General features: G+C 36.4%; 1 protein-coding gene across 1 annotated transcript; it reads left to right on the top strand.

The window, feature by feature from the left end:
• The first annotated feature begins 256 nt into the window (after positions 1–256).
• klc3 (kinesin light chain 3) lies at positions 257–27,307 on the top strand. Its single transcript, XM_039790089.1, has 14 exons — positions 257–480; positions 1,908–2,156; positions 3,154–3,219; positions 3,750–3,914; positions 4,802–4,877; positions 6,796–6,941; positions 7,554–7,636; positions 9,815–9,902; positions 10,636–10,737; positions 23,683–23,856; positions 24,262–24,361; positions 24,495–24,675; positions 25,088–25,154; positions 25,895–27,307. Exons 2-14 carry the CDS (start codon positions 1,947–1,949, stop codon positions 25,976–25,978), a joined length of 1,542 nt encoding a protein of 513 aa, XP_039646023.1. The 5' UTR covers positions 257–480; positions 1,908–1,946; the 3' UTR covers positions 25,979–27,307.

Here is a 27,307-nt window from a genome sequence, read left to right as displayed (position 1 = left end):
AGCATTTTCTCAACACATAAAGGAACCCTTCATCCTTCAGTGTATCACAAACATTCAACATCAACACATCTGGAGATAGATGGTTTTCACTGGACAGGGAGGGGATGAAAAACATCTGAAAAAGTAACTAAAACTGTCAGACAAACGTACAGTAACAAGTACAATATTTGCCTGATGTGCATTGATAAGACTTTTACTCTGAAGGGGAGAACCGGAAGTCGTATGTGTTGTTATGTCAGCTTGATGCTAATGAATCTGTGATGACGGGAGGAGCTAAGAGCCGAGGAGGCAGCAGGTGAATCATTAAACAGCTTCTAGTTTTTACCATCTCACCTGTTCAACAGTGTATAAACCGAAAGATACTGAGAGCGGAGATGTTCCGCTGTATATGACCGGTTTCGCTTCCCAAATAAAAGTAATAATAAGAGCTCAGAGGGGACAAAAGGACGAAACCACGCCGCCAGAGCCTGGATTTAGCAGGTAGGCTATAAATAACTTTGTGTTGATGTGGATATGAAATGAAGCCTGCGTGTTTGTCATTGTGTTTACATCGTGTTTCAGAGCATAATTATCAACCACATGTATTGTAACAGTGTAGCCGATTATGTGTTAACCAGAACATACACAGAAATCTGTCGTAATGTGACGCAGTCGTCACTACATCAGCAGAGAAACTTGTGTTGGTTTTAAATTAGCATACAAATACATTACTCCTGAGCTGATGTGTTGGTAAACTCACCCTGAGGCCTGTGGCGCCGCCCACAGTCAACAAAGCGCATGGAGACTATATTATAGATGCATATGTGTGTTTTCATATTTTTTAATGTTTAATGTTATTCACATTTGTCTCAAAATATTGGAAAAGACACGAAAGTTTGTTCATTTTTCTGTGATTTAAAAACCCCACCAGCTTTTCAGATAGATAGATAGATAGATAGATAGATAGATAGATTCTATATTTTTTGTTTCTGTAGGTTTACACAATAAAACCAAACCAACAAAATAGTTTGCACTAGTAAACTGTCTGCATTGTATGTATTATGTACCCACTTCTCCTCTCAGACTCTCAGAAAAGAGGAAACTGAAAACCACCATATGTTTGTTTAGTAAAGTTGCTGACAGATTGAATAAATCGAATAATTCACACACCGTCTATGCAGCTTCAGCCTGCAGAACGAGTTGGTGACTGCCAATCCACATCCAAACATCTTCTTTTGTCTGCCATTTACATTTATCGGATGACTCAGCACAAGAGCAGGACTGCGTTCAACAGCTGAGTTAAAGCCAAGTTGATACTAAAACAACAGTATACTGACTTTTAAATACTGCAGTGCCACAACTATTATACTACTACAGCTGGTGAATATACCACTACCTCTACTGCTACGTCAAGCCCTGCTTTTACTGCTTCTACTAGGGATCGACCGATACTGGTTTTTCAAGGTCGATACCGATTATTAGTAGTTAATGAAACTGATATCTGGAACCGATATGCATTTACAGTGAAAATGAAAATCTTTTTTGGAACGTTACAAATTGCAACACAAAACTTTGTTTAATGCTTTAAGCAATTATTCAATAAATTAGAAACTTTCAACATAATCCACAGTAAAAGAGATTCCGATAGTGTTGTGGGCGGGACATTAAGTCAGACTCAGTGGTGAGTAAAACCAAAGCAGAGGGACAGACACAGAGCTGTAGCTGAGCCAAAGTAGCGCATTTTTGAATTAATTAACTTTATCGGTTATCAGGCAAATAAAACACTGATACAGGTAATCTGCAAACTGCCAAAAAAACTGGCCAATAATCAGTCTATCCCTAGCTTCTACCACTACTGCTCCTTTTACTACAACTACTACAATGACTTTTTCTATCATGTATGTGTTCCTCTTTTGTGCTGTTCCCAGGTCAGTTGTTGTGAGAGGAGGAACCTCAGAGCTGGAGCCATGTTTTCAGCGGAGGAGATTCTGTGTAACACGCAGCAGGTGATCGCCGGTCTTGAGGCGCTGAAAGGAGAGAACCGCAGTCTGCTGGAGAACCTGCAGGAGGCGTTGGAGAGCCGGCCGGTGTCGGAAAGCGGCAGCGTGGAGCAGGAGAAGAGCGGCATCATCCGCCAATCACTGGAGAGGATAGAGCTGGGGCTGAGTGAGGCACAGGTACGAATGGTACAATAGAATAGAGCAATAGAGCAAAGTCATTGACGTATTTTTTTAGGTAAATTAAAGCTTAATAAAAGATATGCTCTGCGCAGCGTTGTAGCGTGTGCCAATAACTGTGCTGTTTTTGGATCACTCTCACCTCTCTCATAGCTGCGTTTTTGACCACTGCAGGCAGCAGTTTTCAGGGGAAAAGCTCTAAAAACCCACTGTACTCTATCTGCTCAGCACCAAATCCCAGATGGGCAACGTTAGCGACTAGCTGGCAAACATAGTGGAGCATTTAGCAGCTCAAGAGACAGATATTTCCCTTTTGGAATTGGTGGAGACCAAAACAGAGCAAAAAGGAGAGTGAATACTGGACTAACTGGACTGGCAACTGTTATAAGGCGATTATATGTTTCCACTGCCCTCAAGTACAAAAAAATCAGTTATTGCTGGTGTAATTTATTTTAATTATGTTATCTTCTTATTATTTCTTTGGGTGTTTTTTTTGTCTCAATGTTTGTCAAAAATTAGAAACAAAATACAAATCTCACAAAATGCAGGAAATGTCAGGAAAAATGCAGCTTAAAAAAATAAAATGGGATGGAATAAATACCAACAGTTACTGTATGATATTAATATTATAACTTATTTATCCTAAAGGAAGGTTTTGTCCCAAGGGTTGCTGAAGAAGTTCAAAGTAGAAGAAGGTACATTAAAAGCCAAGTAAAAGAGAACAAATAAAACTGTTTAAAGTAAAAGTTGGATTTAATATTAAAGGTAAATTTCAAAGCATAAATTACAGTATATACAATACACAGTATTAGATGAGTATTAAAAACATGCAATTAACTAGTATTTGATTTGATCCGATTTCCGTACTTTTGTAAAAATGTGTTTTCCTAATGTTTTATGTTTGGTTTGATTATCAATTAAAGTTATAATTTTTGTTATTTATCTGAGGCTTTGTTTTCATCATACGTCACGTTTCGCTTGTCTCTCGTCCCTCCAGGTGATGATGGCGTTGTCGGCTCACCTGGGTTCACTGGAGGCAGAAAAACAGAAGCTGCGCGCTCAGGTGAGTTTCTGCAGGACATGTTATTTAAAAAAAAAAAAAAAAGAGAAGAATAACTGAAGATGTAAAGAGCAGACGGGAGGTTCTCCGACGTTGGTAAATCCTTCATTGTGTTTTTCTGACCCTAAAGAAAATTATGATCACTCAGATGCTCCTCCTTCGTCCTCTTCTCCTCATAACCCATCCCTCATCTGGCCTTTTTCCTCCTTACCTCTGCCTCTTCCTTCATCTCCAACTACTCATTCTTCTATTCCTCCTATCTCGCTGACCTCCATCTTTCCTGTTTTCCTTCATCTCATTTCATCTTTCTCTTCCTTGTTTCTTTTTTCCTTCCGCAACGAACCCTTTTCCTCCTCCTTCTTCTTTTCCTTTCCCTCTCCACCCTCTTCCTTCATCTTCTTTCCTTTCCTCGTTACTTTCTTCTTTCTTTCTTTCCCTCCCCTACACCCTTTCTCCTCCCCCTCCCCCTTTCTTTTTCTTTACCTCCCCCTACTTTATCACCTCCTCCTCTTTCTTTGTGCCCTCCTCCTCAGGTGCGTCGCCTCTGTCAGGAGAACCAGTGGTTGAGGGACGAGCTGGCAGGTGCTCAGCAGCGGCTGCAGGACAGGGAGCAGGAGGTGGTCACCCTGGAGGAGCAGAACAGACACCTGCAGTTCATGTCCTCCATACGCAAATACGACCTGGAGGAGCCGCATCTGGTGAGGAGCCATCAAACTGCGTGTGCGTGCGTGTTTCCTCAGGAAGAGTTTGCTATCTCTACTTCCCCAGCCAACCAGGCCCGTGGTTACAGTTGTCTTTTCAACGCTACTATTGTGATTTGATGTGCCAGATCGGAACTCAGCTGTCACCACATGTGTGTGTTCGCACACACACACAGCTTTCTTCTTTTCTTTTTTGTCGTTTATTTTGTAATGGTGCCAGGATCTGTGCGATACACACTTTGGGTGCATCCCAGGTTCTTAAATTGCATGCCCCGTTCCTCCACTTGCTTCCCTTCCTCGCGTCTTAATCCGCCCCTCCGAGGAAGCATGGGAGATACGCAAGGAAATCATGCGAGGAGAGAGGAAACGAGGAAATGAGTTTTCAGAGGGATGAAAGGTCCTTTCCTCTGAAGCGTCACGTGAATTCGTCAGCTGTATGGGCGGCGTTGGCGACGGCTTTCAGCTGCACGGCTTCCGGGAAGGCTGCTCTTGTGTATTCTCGCTCATAGCTCCTCGGAGATCCTTCCTCGATGCTCGCTCCTTGTTCCTTGGGGCAGGAATAAGAGCTTTGACATGGCTTTTACGAAGGAGGGCCAGAACAACTTCCGGTTCAACTGAGTAGCGAGGAGCTATCAAATAAGGGAAGTGAGATGCACAGTTTGTTGAGGAAAAGGCAGCGGAGACGAGTGGTTACCGCAGCTACCACAGTGCTATAAGACGGGGGGGTCTCAGCTGTGCTCCAGCCCCGTTTTTTTCTCCTCTTTCCTTTGCTCTCACTCTGGAGAGGAACTCCTGTGAAGCACACATTGAGAAATATTGACAATATGATAGAATAATATATCTGCTGTTCCATCTTTGCTGAGTGTGTTTGTTTCTCACTTCAGGATGACAAAGGCACGACTTCCACCAAAGAGTCTCTGGATGACCTCTTTCCTACCGAGGACGAGGAACAGTCACATGGTAAGACTATAATGTCTCTCTACCAGTAATATGCAGTATGCTTTTCAATCATTCACAGCATAAATGTGACATGCTAATGTTTGTCTAAGCGAAGGATGGTCAGCTATTAATGGGTTAGCATCATCACAAAGAATTTCCAATCACCTTGATTTTGTCAGGATGGTGTAAGAAGCCTCAAAAGCTCAGAAAATAAAACTCAAACTGACTGCATGGGTAGATATCACTGGTCGGAAAACGTCATGTGCCTCTTTCACACATGCACTGCAAACCTGAAATTATCTAGACATAATACGGACATAAGACGGAGCTGGACGTGTCATACGTTGTCAGGAGTTCATGTGTGAAAACGGCTTTAATGAGCTCAACATCACACGTGTTATTTATGTGTAAATGTAGGATTTTACTAGAGGTGTGCAGCAGTATTCATTGTTCTTAGATAAACTCAGTGCGACTGTATGCCACTGCTTATGATATTTTGAGTAACAACTCTTCACACACAGCTAAGACATTTTAAGCTCTGATGTCAAATTTTAGTCACATGCCGCGATAATGAGTTTGCACATCGGGATCTTTTCAGAGTAAAACCTGATGGTAAAATTATTTTCTCATTCAACTAACTTTGTTCTAATGTTAAATGCAGGCAGATAATGTTATTGTTAATTGTTCGACTTATTTTTCTGAAAACAATGCATCATGAGTATGGAATGCCATTTTATTCAGAATTAAATAAATGAATATATACATAAATAAATGAATAAATACATAAATACTACTACTACTACTACTACTACTACTACTACTACTACTACTACTACTACTAATAATAATAATAATATAATCATGAAATAAATAAATGAGGCAATAAATACATAAATAATTAAATACATTTAATTATTTCATGGTACTTTTATTTCATAAGTCCATATTTATTTATTTCAAGAGACTTTTATTTCCTAATGCCACATTTATTTATTTCAAGAGACTTTTATTTTCCTAATGCCACATTTATTTATTTCACTCTCTATTTCCAGTTCTTATATGCAAATCAGGGGGCGTGGCTATCTCTCACATTCAGAACAGAGCCGTGGGCAAAAAATATTATTATATTCGAAATCTAAACAGTTCATTTCTCGCCTAAAACGTTCTCAGAAGTGAATTTAGTGATGAATAAGATGGCGAAAATTGTTAAAATTGTCCTGTTGTTGGTCTGCAAAAGAAGTCCCATTCACCTTGTTCTGAATGTGAGAGGTAGCCACGCCCCCTGATTTGCATATAAGAACTTGAAATAAATAGTGAAATAAATAAATGTGGCATTAGGAAAATAAGTCTCTTGAAATAAATACATGTGGACTTATGAAATAAAAGTCTCTTGAAATAAATACATGTGGACTTATGAAATAAAAGTCTCTTGAAATAAATAAATGTGGACTTATGAAATAAAAGTACCATGAAATAATTAAATTGATTTAATTTATGTATTTATTGCCTCATTTATTTATTTCATGATGTATTTCAAGGGCTTATTTATTTATTCATGTATTTATTTATTTATTTATTCATATATTTATGTATTTATGTATTTATTAATTTATGTATTTATTCATTTATTTAATTCAGAATTAAACAGCATTCCATACATGAGTGGAGAGTCACATTGTCACATGACTGGAGACATGGCACTTTTGTTTCGTAGCTACACACCAAGAGTTAATTTAAAGTGTCAAACTCTGACAAAGCTTTAAAGATCTTTTAAGAAAAAAACTGTTAGTTGATATTGATAATTATACAATTATTTCAATTAATGGTTCTGATTTAATTAATGTACTTACATTAATGAAATGTGACTCAAACTTACATTAAGTCCAGGCTCATATCAAATCCTGCATTTCTTTGTGTTTGTCTGTTTATTGCTGTTCAGTGTCCCAGCCTCACCACAGCAGTGCAGCAGCCGCAGCCCAGCAGGGCGGCTACGAGATTCCCGCCCGCCTTCGAACACTCCACAACCTGGTCATCCAGTACGCATCCCAGGGTCGATACGAAGTCGCTGTGCCACTCTGCAAACAGGTGAGAGGGGCGTTTACCTCAAACTGGTCCTCTGTGTAGTATCTTGTGACTGTTGCAAAAACAGAACTGAGGCCTGCAACAGCTCTGGCTCCTTCCCTGCCAGGTGGGTGTGTCACTTAAATGGCCCATTTATGTGATATCCTGTTGTGTTCTTTAACCCCCACAATGTAGCACAACAAGTAGCCTTTATATTTCACATTCATTATTTTCCGTCAGATCGTTTAGATATTGACATTTACAACTGCATTTGATACCAGAAAGACAAGAGACAGAGCAACTGTCCTTTATTGTTGCACGAAACGGTCAGCTGTTACACAAACTCCTGGGACGTTAAGTGCTTGTGTTTTGGTTTTTTACCCCGATAGTGTTTTAAACTTTCTTGTGGCAGCGATAGAGGCAATGAGGTTTACCGTCTACCGTACGGGACTCTCAGACTGCCTCAAGACAAGTCTGACTGGCAGTTACACGATTGCCACCGCAGGGTGACGTTGGGTTGTGTTTCTCCAAGAAAGAAAAAAAAAAAGACTGGGGGAACCCCTACCGAGAGATCAGAAATGAATAGGTGAATGCAGTTTTTCAAAAATGTAAATCATTATTTTAATGTCTCAACAGGCTTTGGAAGACCTGGAGAAGTCCTCAGGCCACACCCACCCAGACGTAGCCACCATGCTGAATATACTGGCGCTGGTATACAGGTGAGACCAGTCATCAAACAAAACAACACTTACAGTGCCTTGCGAAAGTATTCCGCCCCCTTGAACTTTTCGACCTTTTGCCACATTTCAGGCCTCAAACATAAAGATATAAAACTGTAATTTTTTGTGAAGAATCAACAACAAGTGGGACACAATCATGAAGTGGAACGAAATTTATTGGATATTTCAAACCTTTTAAACAAATAAAAACTGAAATATTGAGCGTGCAAAATTATTTAGCCCCCTTAAGTTAATACTTTGTAGCGCCACCTTTTGCTGCGATTACAGCTGTAAGTTGGCTTGGGGTATGTCTCTATCAGTTTTGCACATCGAGAGACTGACATTTTTGCCCATTCCTCCTTTGCAAAACAGCTCGAGCTCAGTGAGGTTGGATGGAGAGCGTTTGTGAACAGCAGTTTTCAGTTCTTTCCACAGATTCTCGATTGGTTTCAGGTCTGGACTTTGACTTGGCCATTCTAACACCTGGATATGTTTATTTGTGAACCATTCCATTGTAGATTTTGCTTTATGTTTTGGATCATTGTCTTGTTGGAAGACAAATCTCCGTCCCAGTCTCAGGTCTTTTGCAGACTCCATCAGGGTTTCTTCCAGAATGGTCCTGTATTTGGCTCCATCCATCTTCCCATCAATTTTAACCATCTTCCCTGTCCCTGCTGAAGAAAAGCAGGCCCAAACCATGATGCTGCCACCACCATGTTTGACAGTGGGGATGGTGTGTTCAGGGTGATGAGCTGTGTTGCTTTTACGGCAGCAAACGCGTTTTGCATTGTTGCCAAAAAGTTCGATTTTGGTTTCATCTGACCACAGCACCTTCTTCCACATGTTTGGTGTGTCTCCCAGGTGGCTTTTGGCAAACTTTAAACGACACTTTTTATGGATATCTTTAAGAAATGGCTTTCTTCTTGCCACTCTTCCATAAAGGCCAGATTTGTGCAGTATACGACTGATTGTTGTCCTATGGACAGAGTCTCCCACCTCAGCTGTAGATCTCTGCAGTTCATCCAGAGTGATCATGGGCCTCTTGGCTGCATCTCTGATCAGTCTTCTCCTTGTATGAGCTGAAAGTTTAGAGGGGGACGGGGTGCCGTTCGTAGATTTGTAGTGGTCTGATACTCCTTCCATTTCAATATTATCGCTTGCACAGTGCTCCTTGGGATGTTTAAAGCTTGGGAAATCTTTTTGTATCCAAATCCGGCTTTAAACTTCTCCACAACAGTATCTTCGGACCTGCCTGGTGTGTTCCTTGTTCTTCATGATGCTCTCTGCGCTTTACACGGACCTCTGAGACTATCACAGAGCAGGTGCATTTATACGGAGACTTGATTACACACAGCTGGATTCTATTTATCATCATTAGTCATTTAGGTCAACATTGGATCATTCAGAGATCCTCACTGAACTTCTGGAGAGAGTTTGCTGCACTGAAAGTAAGGGGGCTGAATAATTTTGCGCGCCCACTTTTTCAGTTTTTATTTGTTAAAAAAGTTTGAAATAGCCAATGAATTTCGTTCCACTTCATGATTGTGTCCCACTTGTTGTTGATTCTTCACAAAAATTACAGTTTTATATCTTTATGTTTGAGGCCTGAAATGTGGCAAAGGTCGAACGTTCAAGGGGCCGAATACTTTGCCCAAGGCACTGTAGATAAAGATTACCCCCTAAAAATTGATAATGCTCTCTACTCACATGTCCATCCTACAGGTGTCCTCCTAACATTAGGAGTCAATTCATTATTATCTAAATGGACATTTTTCCATGTTCATGAAAGGCAGAGGAGACAGGTCTGGTATTGATGACCTTATTTAGCAAATTAATTCTTACAACTTTGTTAACTGAAGTTTGAGGTTGTTAGAAGCTCTGACGTATGTCTCCACTTTCTGTTTACGTTGCTGTAATATAAATGTATTGTATAACATTATTCTGCTGCGAACTTATGTCAGCTTTTTCATCAGCACCATAACTACAAACTTATTGTTTACACCTTTCATAATATTAAAGCTCTTTTATATAATAAAATGAGCAGAACGTATATAATATTCAACAAAACAATGTTCCTGCACTAAGAACAATGAACTTTATTTACCCAAACCAAATGATTTTATATAAAAAAAAAATTGATTTGAGGTGGCAAACAGTGCAACATTTTATTCTCTACAGAGACCAGAACAAATACAAAGAAGCAGCCACCCTGCTGAACGATGCGTTGGCGATCAGAGAGAAAACTCTTGGAGTGGACCATCCGGCTGTAAGTTAGCCTCCTTTAATAAACCTGCTGCATTCTAATGAGACGGTTTATTACCGCTGACACATACCAGTGTTTCCTCTATGTTGATTTGACCGTGGCGGCCCCCCACGGTATCAGAAACAGGGCTGCATTGTTAGAGTGCATGTCGGAGAACGTTTCTATTGTAGGTGCATTATTTCCATGCTGAAGTAGTTACACTGCATTAAGATAATGTAATTAATAGTGGGTTTATTGTTATTTGCTTCAGAATGCTTAGCCTATATGTCAAGATCGGTTGGCCATATAGTAACTCAAAAAATACAGTTCAATCACAACTGAAAATATGCCTCATTGTGTGTGTGTGAATAGAGGTGAATAAATATATTTGTTTGTGTTGCAGCAAAGTGTCAGTTCAGTTTCATGAGGGTGGGGGGTGTTCGGACCTGCCCCCCACTGCTAAAAAAAATCCTAAAGGAAACACTGCATACTGAATCCAACCTGAACGTCTGATTATTTTCTTTTCTTCTCGATATTTCACTTGATTTTCACCATTTTGTTTTATCACTGTGTAAGTAAAAAACACCAACAAAAACAAACCTAAAACCTTTATTTGGCAGCAATGTTTAGTCTCTTAGGAACTTTTCTATATTACCCCAAAATATTTGCATTGTTCCAATTTAAGGTTTTTAGTGTAGTTTAGATCAGACATACTGAGTTGGTATGTAATGTATATTGTCTGTTTTTGTTTGTGCAGGTGGCAGCAACGCTCAACAACCTGGCGGTGCTTTATGGGAAAAGAGGAAAATACAAGGAAGCCGAGCCGCTGTGTAAAAGAGCTCTGGAGATCAGAGAGAAAGTGAGAGAACACACACATTTGTATTTTATACTGCAGTTATGAGGTCCCTCCGCATTCTTACAATTTCTAATAATGACTTTTACTGTGAATATGTACTAGGGTTTTTTGTAATGACTTTATGACATTCTATACTTTTTTACTAACTTTTTTATAACTTTTTATGACTTTTTTTCAACATACTATACGGTATACTATGATTTTTTTTTTATGACATTTTTATGACACAATATGCTATTTTTTGACAGACTTTTTTCGTCATACTATACTGTGACTTTTTGAAGAAGAAATGCCTTTAATAATCCCAAATTCACATTTTTCACCATGTTAGTATAGTTGCACACATTACACAGGGGCCATTTTTTTTCTCCAACATACATCTATGACTTTTTTGACATACTATACTCTGGGCCCTATCTTGCACTCAGCGCAATTGCCTTTGTACACCGACGCATGTATCATTCCTATTTTGCACTCGACGCACAGCGGACTTTTCCCTCCACAGACGCACGTCGGTAAATTAGGGAATGTATTTGCGCTCCAGGGGGCGGTTCAGTGAAAAGAGGAGGCGTGTTCAGGCGCAAACGTTACGTAGTCCTATTTTGCAGTTTCAGAAAACAATTCCGCCACTGACCAGGAAAAACCTGGTCTAAAGTCAGTGGCGCTAGTCTAAAGTCAGTAGCGTGTTATTCAGATGCTATTTTAGGGCGCATGCTTGGCCATAATGTAGCGTGTGCACAACGCGCCATACACTTCTCTCATCTACACCTGTTCCCATTTTTGCAAACCATACATAATTACAAAGAAAAATATTACTGAAAATGCGCTTCAGGTGTTTGGATAGATCAGGAGGCACTTTACAGTACAGTCCTCAAAAAGTCGCAGCATTCTTTGTGGCTTGTTGTGTTTTACACATTTCCATGAATCATGGATGTGTTGATGACATAAATGAGGAAATATTAGAGGACTTAAGGAGACGTGATGTTGAACTACGGTGGGATTGGACACTCTGACGGCATCTGGTCCGGGAGTAATGCGCGATGCATTAATAATGCTGCAGCAATCCTCTCCAGACTTGAGGAGATGTGCCCGAGGGGCCGCAGCAACATCGCCACCCGGTCAAGACGGGCATTTATTACTTTGCCGCATCTCTGACAGCTCCCGCTGGCGTGCTCCATCAAATCCGCCGTTATAATAGCAATCCGCCATGGAACAAGCGCGCCTGCTCTTAAAGGGAATGTGAGATGACGCTCTGATTGGTTTATTGCACATAACGCCCAAACCACACCTAGCTACTTCAGACCAACCCATTTTAGATTTGCGTCCACAAAGCTACTTGTGTTTTATGTTTCATACTTGTGTTTCAGATCGTTAAAATAGGGCCCTAGGACTTTTTATGGCATACCATATGCTATAGACGTTTTGGACACATTTTGTATGCCTTTTTTTTGCCATACTATACTAAGACTTTTTTATGACTTTTTTTTGCCATACTATACTATGACCTTTTTTGCCATACTATACTATGACCTTTTTTGCCATACTATACTATGACCTTTTTTGCCATACTATACTATGACCTTTTTTGCCATACTATACTATTGTCGACCGGTGTGGCAGTTCGCTGAGGCGTCGCGTCGCTCGCTGTGGCCGAGCCAACCCCTTTTTATTGCCTTCCCCTCAGCAAACCCCCGGCCCTACTAGTGTCCTCTTTTGCCGTACGGACGAACGCCAGTTGCCCGTCAGCGGGGCGGATGTTTTGACCTATACTAAAAAGGAGTTGCTTTTGACGCTTCCCTGATTAATTTAGTTTATAGAGACACACACACGCTCTCCGTCTAAGGAGAAGCCCTCGCCCGGATCAGGGAACCCGAAGGCGAGACAAGAGGTTAGATACACACTACACCAGACGTCCCCAAAAACACGGGCTCTTATCCCCCTGTGTATGACAAGCACTGCCCGAGGGGATCTTTAAAACCAATGATTTTTCTTTAGTACTTACGGTCTGTTAGCCGTCCTCCCAGGGTCACGGAGGTCCCTTCCTTCTCAAGGACGCCCGCCTTGCCCTTCTTGCTCGCCCGACTGAGAGAGGTGGATGCTCAGAGGCTCTGACCAGGCCGCGCGGATAGGGAAATGCACTCCCACTAGGAGATAACAGGAGGTCTGCATGTCCAAGTTGATCCCCGCCGGGAGGCTACTCTCCACGGGCGGTTAAAGAGGAGTCGCTAACCCCGTAAAGAGAAACCCACCGCTTGACAGCGGGCGGTACGATCCCAGAGAAAATAAAGAACTGGCAAAGATTGGCTCCCCTAGTCTAAAATCAGACTCAGGTGATTTTATTATTTTGTGACAAAAGCAGAAATTAAAAGTAAGTGGTCCTCTACAAAATAAAACTAAAAATACAAATAAAGATAAAGCCTCGCCTCTAACAGAGGTATTCCAAAGCTGCTTCTCTTTTCCTCCTGGCCCTGTCTCTCCCCACACTCATAAACGAGCAGGTAATCTCCTTCTTCGATGTCGAAGAGGGTAAATAAATCTTCCCCACAACGCAAACGAAGAGAGCGTCTGGGTAAAAACTAAGCGAGAAGAGCACTTTTTGGCCTCTGTTTAACAGAGGTATTCGAAGCCGCTTCTCAGAGATAGTCTTTTTTTTCTTTTTTTCCCTCCCTTACACTCAGCGGCGCAAAGGGAACCCTCTCCAGCTGGGAGAGTGATAATGAATCTTCCCAAAACACAGAAAGTGCAAGGGTAGATGGAGAAGGCTTCATGGTATCCCGATGCCACGTAAAGCATTCGGTAAAAGAGCCCGAAGGAACCCAAAAGGGACCCAAAGGATAAAAGGGGCCAAAAGGCACCCAAAAGAGGGGGCTCACCCGAAGGGGCCGCTACTCGCAAAAACACTCATATTTATACACAAAACATTTTACTCCTCCTAAAATTATCAAAAGGGACGTTACTATATGTACTTCCCTATCCTTATAAGGTAATGTAGGAAACACTTCACAAATAACGTTACAGTAATGAACTTCATGAACTCTACAGCTCGTGTGCTGTGTATGGCCACACGTGCCTTCAAGACGCACACACACACAGCTCCATGCACTCGTCAAGGCCGCAGCTCCTGCCTGTGCTCTTATCTGTCTAGGTGCTTTCCTACACTTTACTGTTTCTCAAAGAAAACTCTTTCTGTCATAAAATGCAAAACAGATCAGTATGTAAGCAAAAGACAGATTAATATATAAGCAAGATATATGTTATTTTTTTGGGGGGGTTCAACAGACACTCTAAGCAATGATATAATTTGCTTTTCAAAACACATCTATCTAAGTGATTATATGGTTATCTTGTTAATACTGACAACGCTATATATGTTGTAAAGCAAGAAATGACATGGATTCTGATATTTCTTTGTTTTTGAGTTTTCATCTGGCCTCGCGGACAACACTATGACCTTTTTTGCCATACTATACTATGACTTTTTTGACATACTATACTATGACCTTTTTTGCCATACTATACTATGACTTTTTATGACTTTTTATTCAACATACTATACTATGTCCTTTTTTGCCATACTATACTATGACCTTTTTTGCCATACTATACTATGACTTTTTTGCCATACTATACTATGACTTTTTTGACATACTATACTATGACCTTTTTTGCCATACTATACTATGACCTTTTTTGACATACTATACTATGACTTTTTTTGACATACTATACTATGACTTTTTATGACTTTTTTTGACATACTATACTATGACCTTTTTTGCCTACACTATGACCTTTTTTGCCATACTATACTATAACCTTTTTTGCCATACTATACTATGACCTTTTTTGCCATACTATACTATGACTTTTTTTTGCCATACTATACTATGACTTTTTTTGCCATACTATACTATGACCTTTTTTGCCATACTATACTATGACTTTTTATGACTTTTTGCCATACTATACTATGACTTTTTTGCCATACTATACTAGCCAGACTTTTTTGCCATACTATACTATGACTTTTTTGTGGAATTTTACTATGACTTTTTTGCCGTACTATACTATGACTTTTTTGCCTTACTATACTATGACTTTTTATGACTTTTTTTGCCATACTATACTATGACTTTTTTGCCATACTATACTATGACTTTTTTTTGCCGTACTATACTATGACTTTTTATGACTTTTTTTTGCCATACTATACTATGACTTTTTTTGCCATACTATACTATGACTTTTTTTTGCCGTACTATACTATGACTTTTTATGACTTTTTTTGCCATACTATACTATGACTTTTTTATCACTTTTTCAACATACTTTACGACACATCACTTTTTTCAACATACTATACTATGACTTTTTTTTGCCATACTATACTATGACTTTTTTTGACATACTATACTATGACTTTTTTTGCCATACTATACTATGACATTTTTTTGCCGTACTATACTATGTTGTTTTTTTCGACATACTATACTATGACTTTTTTTGCCGTACTATACTATGACTTTTTTGCCCGTACTATACTATGACTTTTTTATTCAACATACTATACTATGACCTTTTTGACGTACTATACTATGACTTTTTTTGACATACTATACTATGACTTTTTTGACGTACTAATACTATGACTTTTTTTTTGACATACTATACTATGACTTTTTTTCGTTACTAATACTATGACTTTTTTGCCGTACTATACTATGACTTTTTTTTGCCATACTATACTATGACTTTTTTTTGCCGTACTATACTATGACTTTTTTTTGCCGTACTATACTATGACTTTTTTTTGCCGTACTATACTATGACTTTTTTTTGCCGTACTATACTATGACTTTTTTTTGCCGTACTATACTATGACTTTTTTTGCCGTTACTATACTATGACTTTTTTATTCAACATACTATACTATGACCTTTTTTTGACATACTATACTATGACTTTCACCTACCATATCTTTTATCATACCACTATACTTTAACCATACATACTATGACACTATCACTTTTTCGACACACTATGACTTTTTCATACACATACTTTTTTACCTATGACTCCTTTTTTCATACTATACTATGATTTTTTTTGCCATACTATACCTCATGACTAAATCTTTGCTATCACTATACTATGACTTATTACCAACACGACTTCACTATGAACATACCTGTCAACATACTATGACTTTTATGATTTTTGCCATACTATACTTCATGACTTTTTTGCCGACAACTCATGACTTTTTTGCCATACTATGACTTTTTTTGCCATACTATACTTATGACTTTTTTTGCCCGACTATACTATGACTTTTTTGCTGTAACTTATACTATGATTCTTTATGACTTTTATTCAACATACCTTATACCTATGACCTTTTTTGCCTACACTATGACTTTTTTATCACTTTTTTCAACATACTTTACTATGACATCACTTTTTTCAACATGCTATACTATGACTTTTTTTACATACTATATTATGACCTTTTTTTGCACGTTACTATACACCTCTTTTTGCCGGACTATACTATGACTTTTTTTTGCCGTACTATACTATGACTTTTTTGCCGTTATACCATGATTCTTTTATTCAACATACTATACTATGACCTTTTTTGACATACTCATACCTATGACTTTTTGACAGCGCTTTTTCAACATACATTACTCATGACATCTTTTTTCCGACATACTATACTATGACTTTTTACACTTCTTTTTCAACATAATTTTACTTATGACATCACTTTTTTTGACATACCATGAAGTTTTTTGACATACTATACTATGACCTTTTATGACTTTTTATTCAACATACCTTATACTATGACCTTTTTGACATACCTATACTCTGACCTTTTTGACTATTTTGATATACTTATACTATGTTTGTTTTTCGACATACTATACTTTATGACTTTTATCACTTTTTTCAACATACTTTACTTTACATGACATCAGTTTTTCGGACCATACTCATGACTTTTTATCACTTTTGACATTATACTATGACTTTTTGACATACTCATACTATGACTTTTTTACTTTTTCACATACTCATACTAGGACTTTTCCTATACTCATGACTCTCATACTCTACCTTAAAATACTTTTGCATACTTTTACATACCTTACTCATGACCTTTGATTTTTTATAACATAATATACTATGACTCTTTTTGCATACTCATACTTAGTGCTTTTTTCAACATACCTATACCTATGACCCTTTTTGTAACATACCTTATGACTTTTTCACTTTGACATTATACTATATTTTTTGACATACCATACTATGACTTGCTATACTAACTATTTTTACATACTCATACTTGTTTAACATACAATTTTTGCCATACCATAGACTGACATACTTATACTATGATTTTATGACTTTTATAACATACCATACCTTTTTTGACATACTATACCATGACTTTTCTATACTATATTTTTTACATACTATACCATGATTTTGATAATTTTGCATACCTCATACTCATGACCTTTGCTTTCATAATTATAATTTTGCATAATATACTATGACCTCTTTGCTATACTATGATTTTTTCAAACTATAATTATGACTTTTCATAATATACCTATGACTTTTATGACTCTTTTGATATACCTTATACTATGACCTTTTTGCACTATACTTATGACTTTTGTCTGTTGCTGACACAACCTATGACTTTTTTAACTTGTTTGCACTCATTTTAATACTTATTTTTATGACTTTTTCAACATACTATACTATACTTTTTCTATACTATACTCATGATTTTTTATGACTTTTTTCCATACTATACTATGACCTTTTTACATACCATAATTATGACTTTTTTTGATAATTATACTCATGACTCTTTTTGACATACCTATACTATGACTTTTTTTGCCATACTATAATTAATGACTTTTTTTGCCATACTATACTATGACTTTTTTATGACTTTTTTATTCAACATACCATACTATGACCTTTTTGCCATACTATACTATGACTTTTTGACATACTTACTATGACTTTTTTATGACTTTTTCAACATAATATCATACCTTTTTTCACACTATACTATGACTTTTCATTTACTTATACTATGACTTTTTGACATACTCTATACTATGACTTTTACATACTTATACCTTTATCTTTTTTCGACATACTATACTATGACTTTTTTGCTTCGTAACTATACTATGACTTTTTTGCCATCACGCTATACTATGACCTTTTTTTGGCTCATACTATACTATGACTTTTTTTTACAATACTATACTCATGACTTTTTATCACTTTTTTAACATACTATACTTATGACATCACTTTTGACATACTTATACTATGACTTTTTTTACCCATATACTATGACTTTTTTTTTTGCTATAATTATACTATGACTTTTTTCTTAATTATACTATGACTTTTTTATGACTTTTTTTAAGACTCACGACCTTTTTGCCTACTTATATTTATCACTTTTTTCAACATTCTTTACTATGACATCACTTTTTTTGACATACTATACTATGACTTTTTTTGCCATACTATATTATGACTTTTTTTGCCGTTACTATACTATGACTTTTTTTGCCGTTACTATACTAACTGTTTTTTGCCATACTAATATGACTTTTTTTGCCGGACTATACTATGACTTTTTTTGCCGTACTATACTATGACTTTTTTGCCGTTACTATACTATGACTTTTTATTCAACATACTATACTATGACCTTTCGCTGATACTATACTATGACTTTTTATTACTTTTTTTCAACATACTTTACTATGACATCACTTTTTTCGACATACTATACTATGACTTTTTTATCACTTTTTTCAACATACTTTACTATGACACATCACTTTTTTTGACATACAGTGCCTTCGCAAAGAGTATTCGGCCCCTTGAACTTTCGACCTTTTTGCCACATTTCAGGCTTCAAACATAAAGATATAAAACTGTAATTTTTTGTGAAGAATCAACAAAGTGGGACACAATCATGAAGTGAAACGAAATTTATTGGATACTTCAAACTTTTTAATAAATAAAAACTTAGGCGTCAAAATTATTCAGCCCCTTTACTTTCAGTTGCAGCAAACTCTCTCAGAAGTTCAATGAGGATCTCTGAATGATCCAATGTTGACCTAAATGACTAATGATGATAAATAGAATCCAGCTGTGTGTAATCAAGTCTCCGTTATAAATGCATCTGCTCTGTGATGATAGTCTCAGAGGTCCGTTTAAAGCGCAGGGAGCATCATGAAGAACAAAGGAACAACACCAAGCAGTCCGATATACTGTTGTGGAGAAGTTTAAAGCCGGATTTGGATACCAAAAGAATTTCCCAAGCTTTAAACATCCCAAGGAGCACTGTGCGGGCGATAATATTGAAATGGAAGGAGTATCAGACCACTGCAATCGAAGACCGGCCCGTCCCTCTAAAACTTTCAGCTCATACAAGGAGAAGACTGATCAGAGATGCAGCCAAGAGGCGCCATGATCACTCTGGATGAACTGCAGAGACCTAAAGCTGAGGTGGGAAACTCTGTCCATAAGGACAACAATCAGTCGTATACTGCACAAATCTGGCCTTTATGGAAGAGTGGCAAGAAGAAAGCCATTTCTTAAAGATATGCATAAAAGTGTGCGTTGAAAGTTTGCCACAAGCCACCTGGGAGACACCCCAAACATGTGGAAGAAGGTGCTGTGGTCAGATGAACCAAAATCGAACTTTTTGGCAACAATGCAAAACGTTATGTTTGCGCGTAAAAAGCAACACGGCTCATCACCCTGAACACACCATCCCCACGTGTCAAACATGGTGGTGGCAGCATCATGTTTTGGGCCTGCTTTTCTTCAGCAGGGACAGGGAAGATGGTTAAAATTGATGGGAAGATGGATGGAGCCAAATACAGGACCATTCTGGAAGAAAACCTGATGGAATCTGCAAAAGACCTGAGACTGGGACGGAGATTTGTCTTCCAACAAGACAGTGATCCAAAACGTTAACAACAAAATCTACAATGGAATGGTTCACAAATAAACATATCCAGGTGTTAGAATGGCCAAGTCAAAGTCCAGACCTGAATCCAATCGAGAATCTGTGGAAAGAACTGAAAACTGCTGTTCACAAACGCTCTCCATCCAACCTCACTGAGCTCACGCGTGTTTTGCAAGGAGGAATGGGCAAAATGTCAGTCTCTCAATGTGCAAAACTGATAGAGACATACCACAAGCGACTTACAGCTGTAATCGCGCAAAAGGTAGCGCTACCAAAGTATTAACTTAAGGGGGCTGAATAATTTTGCCGCCCCAATTTTTCAGTTTTTTATTTGTTAAAAAGGTTTGAAATATCCAATAAATTTTGATCCACTTCATGATTGTGTCCCACTTGTTGTTGATTCTTCACAAAAATTACAGTTTTATATCTTTATGTTTTGAAGCCTGAAATGTGGCAAATGGTCAAAAAGTTCAAGGACGGCGAATACTTTCCGCAAAGGCACTGTACTATGAGTTTTTTGACATACTATACTATGACCTTTTTATCACTTTTTTCAACATACTTTACTATGACCTTTTTGACATACTATGCTCTGACCTTTTTTTGACTATTTTGATATACTATACTATGTTGTTTTTTTCGACATACTATACTATGACTTTTTTATCACTTTTTTCAACATACTTTACTATGACATCACTTTTTCGACATACTATGACTTTTTTATCACTTTTGACATTATACTATGACTTTTTTGCCGGTACTATACTATGACTTTTTTTGCGGTACTATACTATGACTTTTTTTGCCGTACTATACTATGACTTTTTATTCAACATACTATACTATGACCTTTTTTATCACTTTTTCAACAACATACTTTACTATGACATCACTTTTTTGACATACTATACTATGACTTTTTTATCACTTTTTTCAACATACTTTTACTATGACATCACTTTTTTGACATACTATACTATGACTTTTTTATCACTTTTTTCAACATACTTTACTATGACATCACTTTTATGACTTTTTTTGCCATACTATACTATGACTTTTTATGACTTTTTTTTCAACATACTATACTATGACCTTTTTGACATACTATACTATGACTTTTTTATCACTTTTGACATTATACTATGACTTTTTTTTGCCATACTATACTATGACTTTTTATGACTTTTTATTCAACATACTATACTATGACCTTTTTGACATACTATACTATGACTTTTTTATCACTTTTGACATTATACTATGACTTTTTTGACATACTATACTATGACTTTTTATTACTTTTTTATTTTTATACTATGACTTTTTTTTTGCCGTACTATACTATGACTTTTTTTTGCCATGCTATACTATGACTTTTTTTTGCCGTACTATACTATGACTTTTTATTCAACATACTATACTATGACCTTTTTGACATACTATACTATGACTTTTTTATCACTTTTTTCAACATACTTTACTATGACATCACTTTTTTGACATACTATACTATGACCTTTTTTGACATACTATACTATGACTTTTTTATCACTTTTTTCAACATACTTTACTATGACATCACTTTTTTTGCCATACTATACTATGACTTTTTATGACTTTTTATTCAACATACTATACTATGACCTTTTTTGACATACTATACTATGACTTTTTTATCACTTTTGACATTATACTATGACTTTTTTTTGCCATACTATACTATGACTTTTTATGACTTTTTATTCAACATACTATACTATGACTTTTTTGACATACTATACTATGACTTTTTATCACTTTTGACATTATACTATGACTTTTTTTTGACATACTATACTATGACTTTTTTTTGCCATACTATGACTTTTTATGACTTTTTATTCAACATACTATACTATGACCTTTTTTGACATACTATACTATGACTTTTTTATCACTTTTGACATTATACTATGACTTTTTTTTGACATACTATACTATGAGTTTTTTTGCCATAATATACTATGACCTTTTTTGACATACTATACTATGACCTTTTTATGACTTTTTATTCAACATACTATACTATGACCTTTTTTGACATACTATACTATGACCTTTTTTGACTATTTTGATATACTATACTATGTTGTTTTTTTCGACATACTATACTATGACTTTTTTATCACTTTTTTCAACATACTTTACTATAACATCACTTTTTCGACATACTATGACTTTTTTTATCACTTTTGACATTATACTATGACTTTTTTGACATACTATACTATGACTTTTTATTACTTTTTTCGACATACTATACTATGACTTTTTATTACTTTTTTCGACATACTATACTATGACTTTTTATTACTTTTTTTCTCATACTATACTATGACTTTTTATTACTTTTTTCGACATACTATACTATGACTTTTTTGGCGAACTATACTATGACTTTTTTGACATACTATACTAACTTTTTTTCAACATATACACTATACTATGACTTTTTATTACTTTTTAATGACCTTTTTTCAACATACTATTCTATGAAATTTTTTTTTGACATACTATACTATGACCTTATTTTTTACTTTTTTCACACTGACTTTTTATCACTTTTTAATGACCTTTTTTCGACATACTATTCTATGAATTTGTTTTGACATACTATACTATGACTGTGACGGGGCGCATTGCTGCCGTCACGGTAGTGCTGCGCTACCTATTTTATCTCAAGGACTGAGTGTAAAGGCTGCCTGTATATCTTTGTTTAGCATGTTAATATGTTCTGTTAGTACCACACACGGTTGTCAAATCATCTGTTATCATAGTCATTCACCAAATTCTTCATAGTAATCCCGTAGCTGTATTGTGTACACATTTAACATCTAATACTGCAGTGATTTATATGCAATTGCTGCAACCATCAATACATAATTCTTTGATTATTTAAAACTATAACCGTTACTTTACAAACTTGACAGGTTAAAATAATCACGCAACCCTTATGTCTTTGTTAACTAATGTCTGTTTATTGAGTGTAAAAGCTAATAGAGGGGGACACGATCTTGGTTTCCCCTTAATTGGGGGAAAATAGAATAAAAATCCCATCGTTTCAACCTCATCTCCGACTCATCCTGAGTGTTTACATCTGCTCAAGACTACTCATCTACATCTATCTACTTTTTTCGACATACTATACTAGGACTTTTTTTCGCCGAACTATACTATGACTTTTTTTCGACATACTATACTATGATTTTTATCTCTTTTTTCGACATACTATACTAGGACTTTTTTTTACTTTTTAATGACCTTTTTTCAACATACTATTGTATAAAAAAATTTGACATACTATGACTTTTTATTACTTTTTTCGACATACTATACTATGACCTTATTTTTAACTTTTTTCACACTGACTTTTTATCACTTTTTTAATGACCTTTTTTCGACCTACTATACTATGACTTTTTCAACATACTATACTATGACTGTTTTCTTTTTTCACATACTATACTGACTTTTTTTTACTTTTTTCACATACTATACTATGATTTTTTTACTTTTTTTGTCATACTATGACTTTTTATTACTTGTTAATGACCTTTTTTTCGACATACTATTCTATGAATTTTTTTTTTTACTTTTTTCAACATCCTATACTATGACTTTTTCATGACTTTTTTAATATTCTTAAAGATGTATTCATTCATTAGGACAATGCACATTAATAAATATTTGTAAATGCATCGTTAGCCAGTCGACAAATTTTCAACTGAAGTCCTAGTTACCTAGAATACATGTCTTTATGGTGGGAGGAAACCGGAGCACCGGTGGAAACCTACGCAAACTAACTTTTGATGATGTTTTTACAACATACTACACTATGACTTGTAATTTGTGTCTGAACGCTCCTTCAGGTTCTGGGTACAGACCACCCAGATGTGGCCAAGCAGCTGAACAACCTGGCTCTGCTGTGTCAGAACCAGGGGAAGTACCAGGAGGTGGAGCAGTATTACGAACGCGCTCTGCACATCTACCAGAGCAAACTGGGACCAGACGACGCCAACGTGGCCAAGACCAAGAACAACCTGGTGAGAGGGAACCTTCATGTATGAATTTTGTTAAAAATGTGTCTGGAATTCTGCTTAAAGATTAATCAAGATTTCCAATTCACAAAGGTGATGACAAATAAAAAAATAAATTATTACATTTCATAAATTTTTATCCAATAAGCACACTCAACCATGTGGGTACAACACCAAAAGTGGAAGAATAAAGCAAGTCAGCTTCATCAAATATCAATATGAAATACATCAAATTATCAACTGCTTCCAGTACATTTATTTCATATAGACATTATAAATTATATAAATGTTACTTTTGTGCAAAATAAGTCTAAATGCTGCTAACTACATCATTTAAAAAAGAAAGAAAATTGTGTCACTTTCTCACTCAAACTTTTTCTCTTTCCCTTTCTATCTACTTTTCTTTCTCAGGCATCGTGCTATCTAAAGCAGGGGAAATACAGACAAGCTGAAGCTCTTTACAAAGAGATCCTGACCAGAGCACATGAAAAGGAGTTTGGATCTGTAGAAGGTACATTGTTTTGAAGTTTTATATTAGCATTTACAAGGTTTAGGAGACAAGAATACCAAGACAGAGAGCGTTTTTTTGCATACTGTTTGTATATACACTGATTTCTTTGTCATTGGGTCTGTGGGTCCTCCAGGCGATGGCCGTCCCAGCTGGACCGGTGGCGAGGACGGCGGCTCCGGACAGGACGGACTCAGTAACCTGAAGCGCAGCGGCTCCTTCACCAAACTCAGAGAGTCGATACGCAGAAGCAGCGAGAAACTGGTCCGCAAGCTGAAAGGAGTTGGACTGGAGGAAACGACCCCGAGGAATGCTGGGTAAAATATAATATTTTTGCCCATATTTTTCTCTGACTTTGCTACAGAAGTTTGCTGGTTCAAGTTAAATGAACATCCCCCGTTGAATAATTTTACAAACACAAATAATGCAAAAAGAAAAAGCTTTTTTTGTTTTCAAATAGTGGATATCAAATTTTTGAAAGAAATTCTTTCATATTTTATTTTATATTTAAATTAAGACCTCTGTCTACAAGCCTTTAAATTGCCTTTCGGTCTCTAGATTTGATATCTCCATTTTTCAGTCCTGTTGATGTTAAACCAGTGTTGGCCGCAGTACATTTTCCCACCTAAAAAAAAAAAACTTTATTCCAAATCAGTAAAACTAAGCTTGTAGAAGTTTTTGTGTGTGTAAATATTAAGAGCTAATTATGATATTTTGTCCTGTTTTCAGAATGAAGAGGGCGAACTCTCTGAATGTGTTGAATGTTGGAGCTAGAGAGAGTCAGGACGGCGCCCAGGTGAGCAGACTGTTGGGGGACCAATGATTCAATGGGCTTTATCAACATAACATAGGTTGTCTTAGTTTGTGATAACTCCTTGGTCCACTGTATTAATGCAACATAATTCAGATAGTTGGGATGGGAACAAAGCACAAGAGCACGAACTGAGTGACTAAACACACAGACAAGGTTTATTACAAAGAGTATTATCAGTAATACCCAAGGACTAGAAACACAATCTTCAACACACGGACACTTGAAGTTCATATTTGGCTACTATATATTGAATCTTTATGGTTATTTATATATGTATGTTATGGCACAATTAAAGAAACAGGAGGTCAATTATCCACTGCATGTACTTTTATTGCAAGTATTTGACCAATAAACCAGGTAGAGCCCAGGTACCAGATGTATAAATGATGGTTAGGTGCAGAAACACAAGGTCATGGTATAGTATGTAATAAAAGAATTCATAAAAAGGCATAGTATAGTAAGTATGTCGAAAAGAAGTGATTGAAAAGTCAAAGTGTGTATATATATAGATGTCAGTCAGAGCTGTGATTCACTCCTGATCCCCCCCAAAAAAAGAAGGGCCTGTAGACCAACAAATACTAAAGAATCCATATGCTGATTTACATCAAGTTACTCTTCCATGTCCTAAAAAGTCAGTTTGTCAAAAAAAGAATTTCATAAAATGTCCCAGAAATTAGTAACATGAGAACATCAATTGTGTGTGTTTTTCTTTGGTTCCTTAGTCGAGCCGTTTGACAGATGTTCGAGGCCTAAGCTCCAGCACACAGAGCCTGACGAGACGAGGTTCACTCGGTGGTACCAGCTAACACACACACACACACACACACACACACACACACACACACACACACACCTCAATAGAGAACCGGACCGATGTTCGCACACGTATCGCTCGCATCAGAAGTTCTACACCAAAGTGGATTCCCCACTTTCAGTCCCCCAAGAAAAATGGAGATAGTTGTCACTACTGGAGACAAAAATCTAACTTGCAAATGTGTTATATATCCATTATTTAAAGAAGTAATAACACATTTATGTTTTATTTGCCATTGAGGAAATTTTACTGCCAGCTTAATAATATCACACGTTTGCCTCCGGTAATGACAAGTTTCTCCAAAAAGTGATTTAAAACGGTGTAGTAACCTACCGACTACACTTTGACATATCTACATTGCACTATAACCTTTCCTTCCTGTTCACTTGAAATTTAAAAACATTCCTTCCTGGTTATAGATTAGAAACAAACTCAGTTTCCTGATTTTAAAGTTAACTCTTAAAAATGTAAGACAAAAAAAAAATCATTTTAGAATACTTAAAGTAACACTAGCATTTACACTGTAAGAAAACTTCACTTTCAAGGTTTTTACATTTCTATATTTAAACCAGACCATGTCTTTTAATCTTTAATACAGTACATTGTTTCCTAATGCTAGTGTTCCCTTTTAGGTACATTTCTGTTAACACTGGAAAAAAAGTTATGTTATTTATGTTTAAGATGTTCTAAAGATAAACAGACACATCGACATTATAGATTATCTTTTTAAATTGTATAGACTCTGTTGAGAAGCACAGGGATGTAGTCATTTGCACAAAGATCAAAACATGATGTCAAAATGTTACATTTGGTTCACGAGTAAGTTAAGCTATCAAGTTTGACTGTTAAAGAAGTTATTTAAATGTGTTTTGCCTTTTAAAATGCGCAGGTCATTCTAATTATTATGTTAAAGCTAATCATAAAAAGATAAATGTTTACTTCGCCACAGTCCAGTTTTGTCATTCCTCATTATGAGAGTAAGGACCAACTTTATTTTATTTTTTACTTAAATATAAACACCAGCTGGACAAAACGAATGCACATATCTGAATTTAAAGATGGTACTGCTAAAAGTTTAGTATTTTGCACATTGTCAGTTAATATATTCTTGATCAATCAAACTGTGGTAAATCAATCAATACTTGAATGTTCAATTCAGCAATTATGTATTTCTTGCATTGCAAATTTTTTAAGTCTATTCAGAAAATAGTTTAAATCTATGTAGAGCTGCAAAGATTAATCGATTAGTTGTCAACTTTTAAATTAATCGCCAACTATTTTGATAATCGATTAGTCGGTTTGAGTAATTTTTTAAGACAAA

The sequence above is a fragment of the Perca fluviatilis genome, chromosome 2 (genome assembly GCF_010015445.1).
Source record: "Perca fluviatilis chromosome 2, GENO_Pfluv_1.0, whole genome shotgun sequence".
In the NCBI taxonomy this organism is placed as follows: Eukaryota; Metazoa; Chordata; class Actinopteri; order Perciformes; family Percidae; genus Perca; species Perca fluviatilis.
This window is presented reverse-complemented; position numbering and strand designations above follow the sequence as displayed.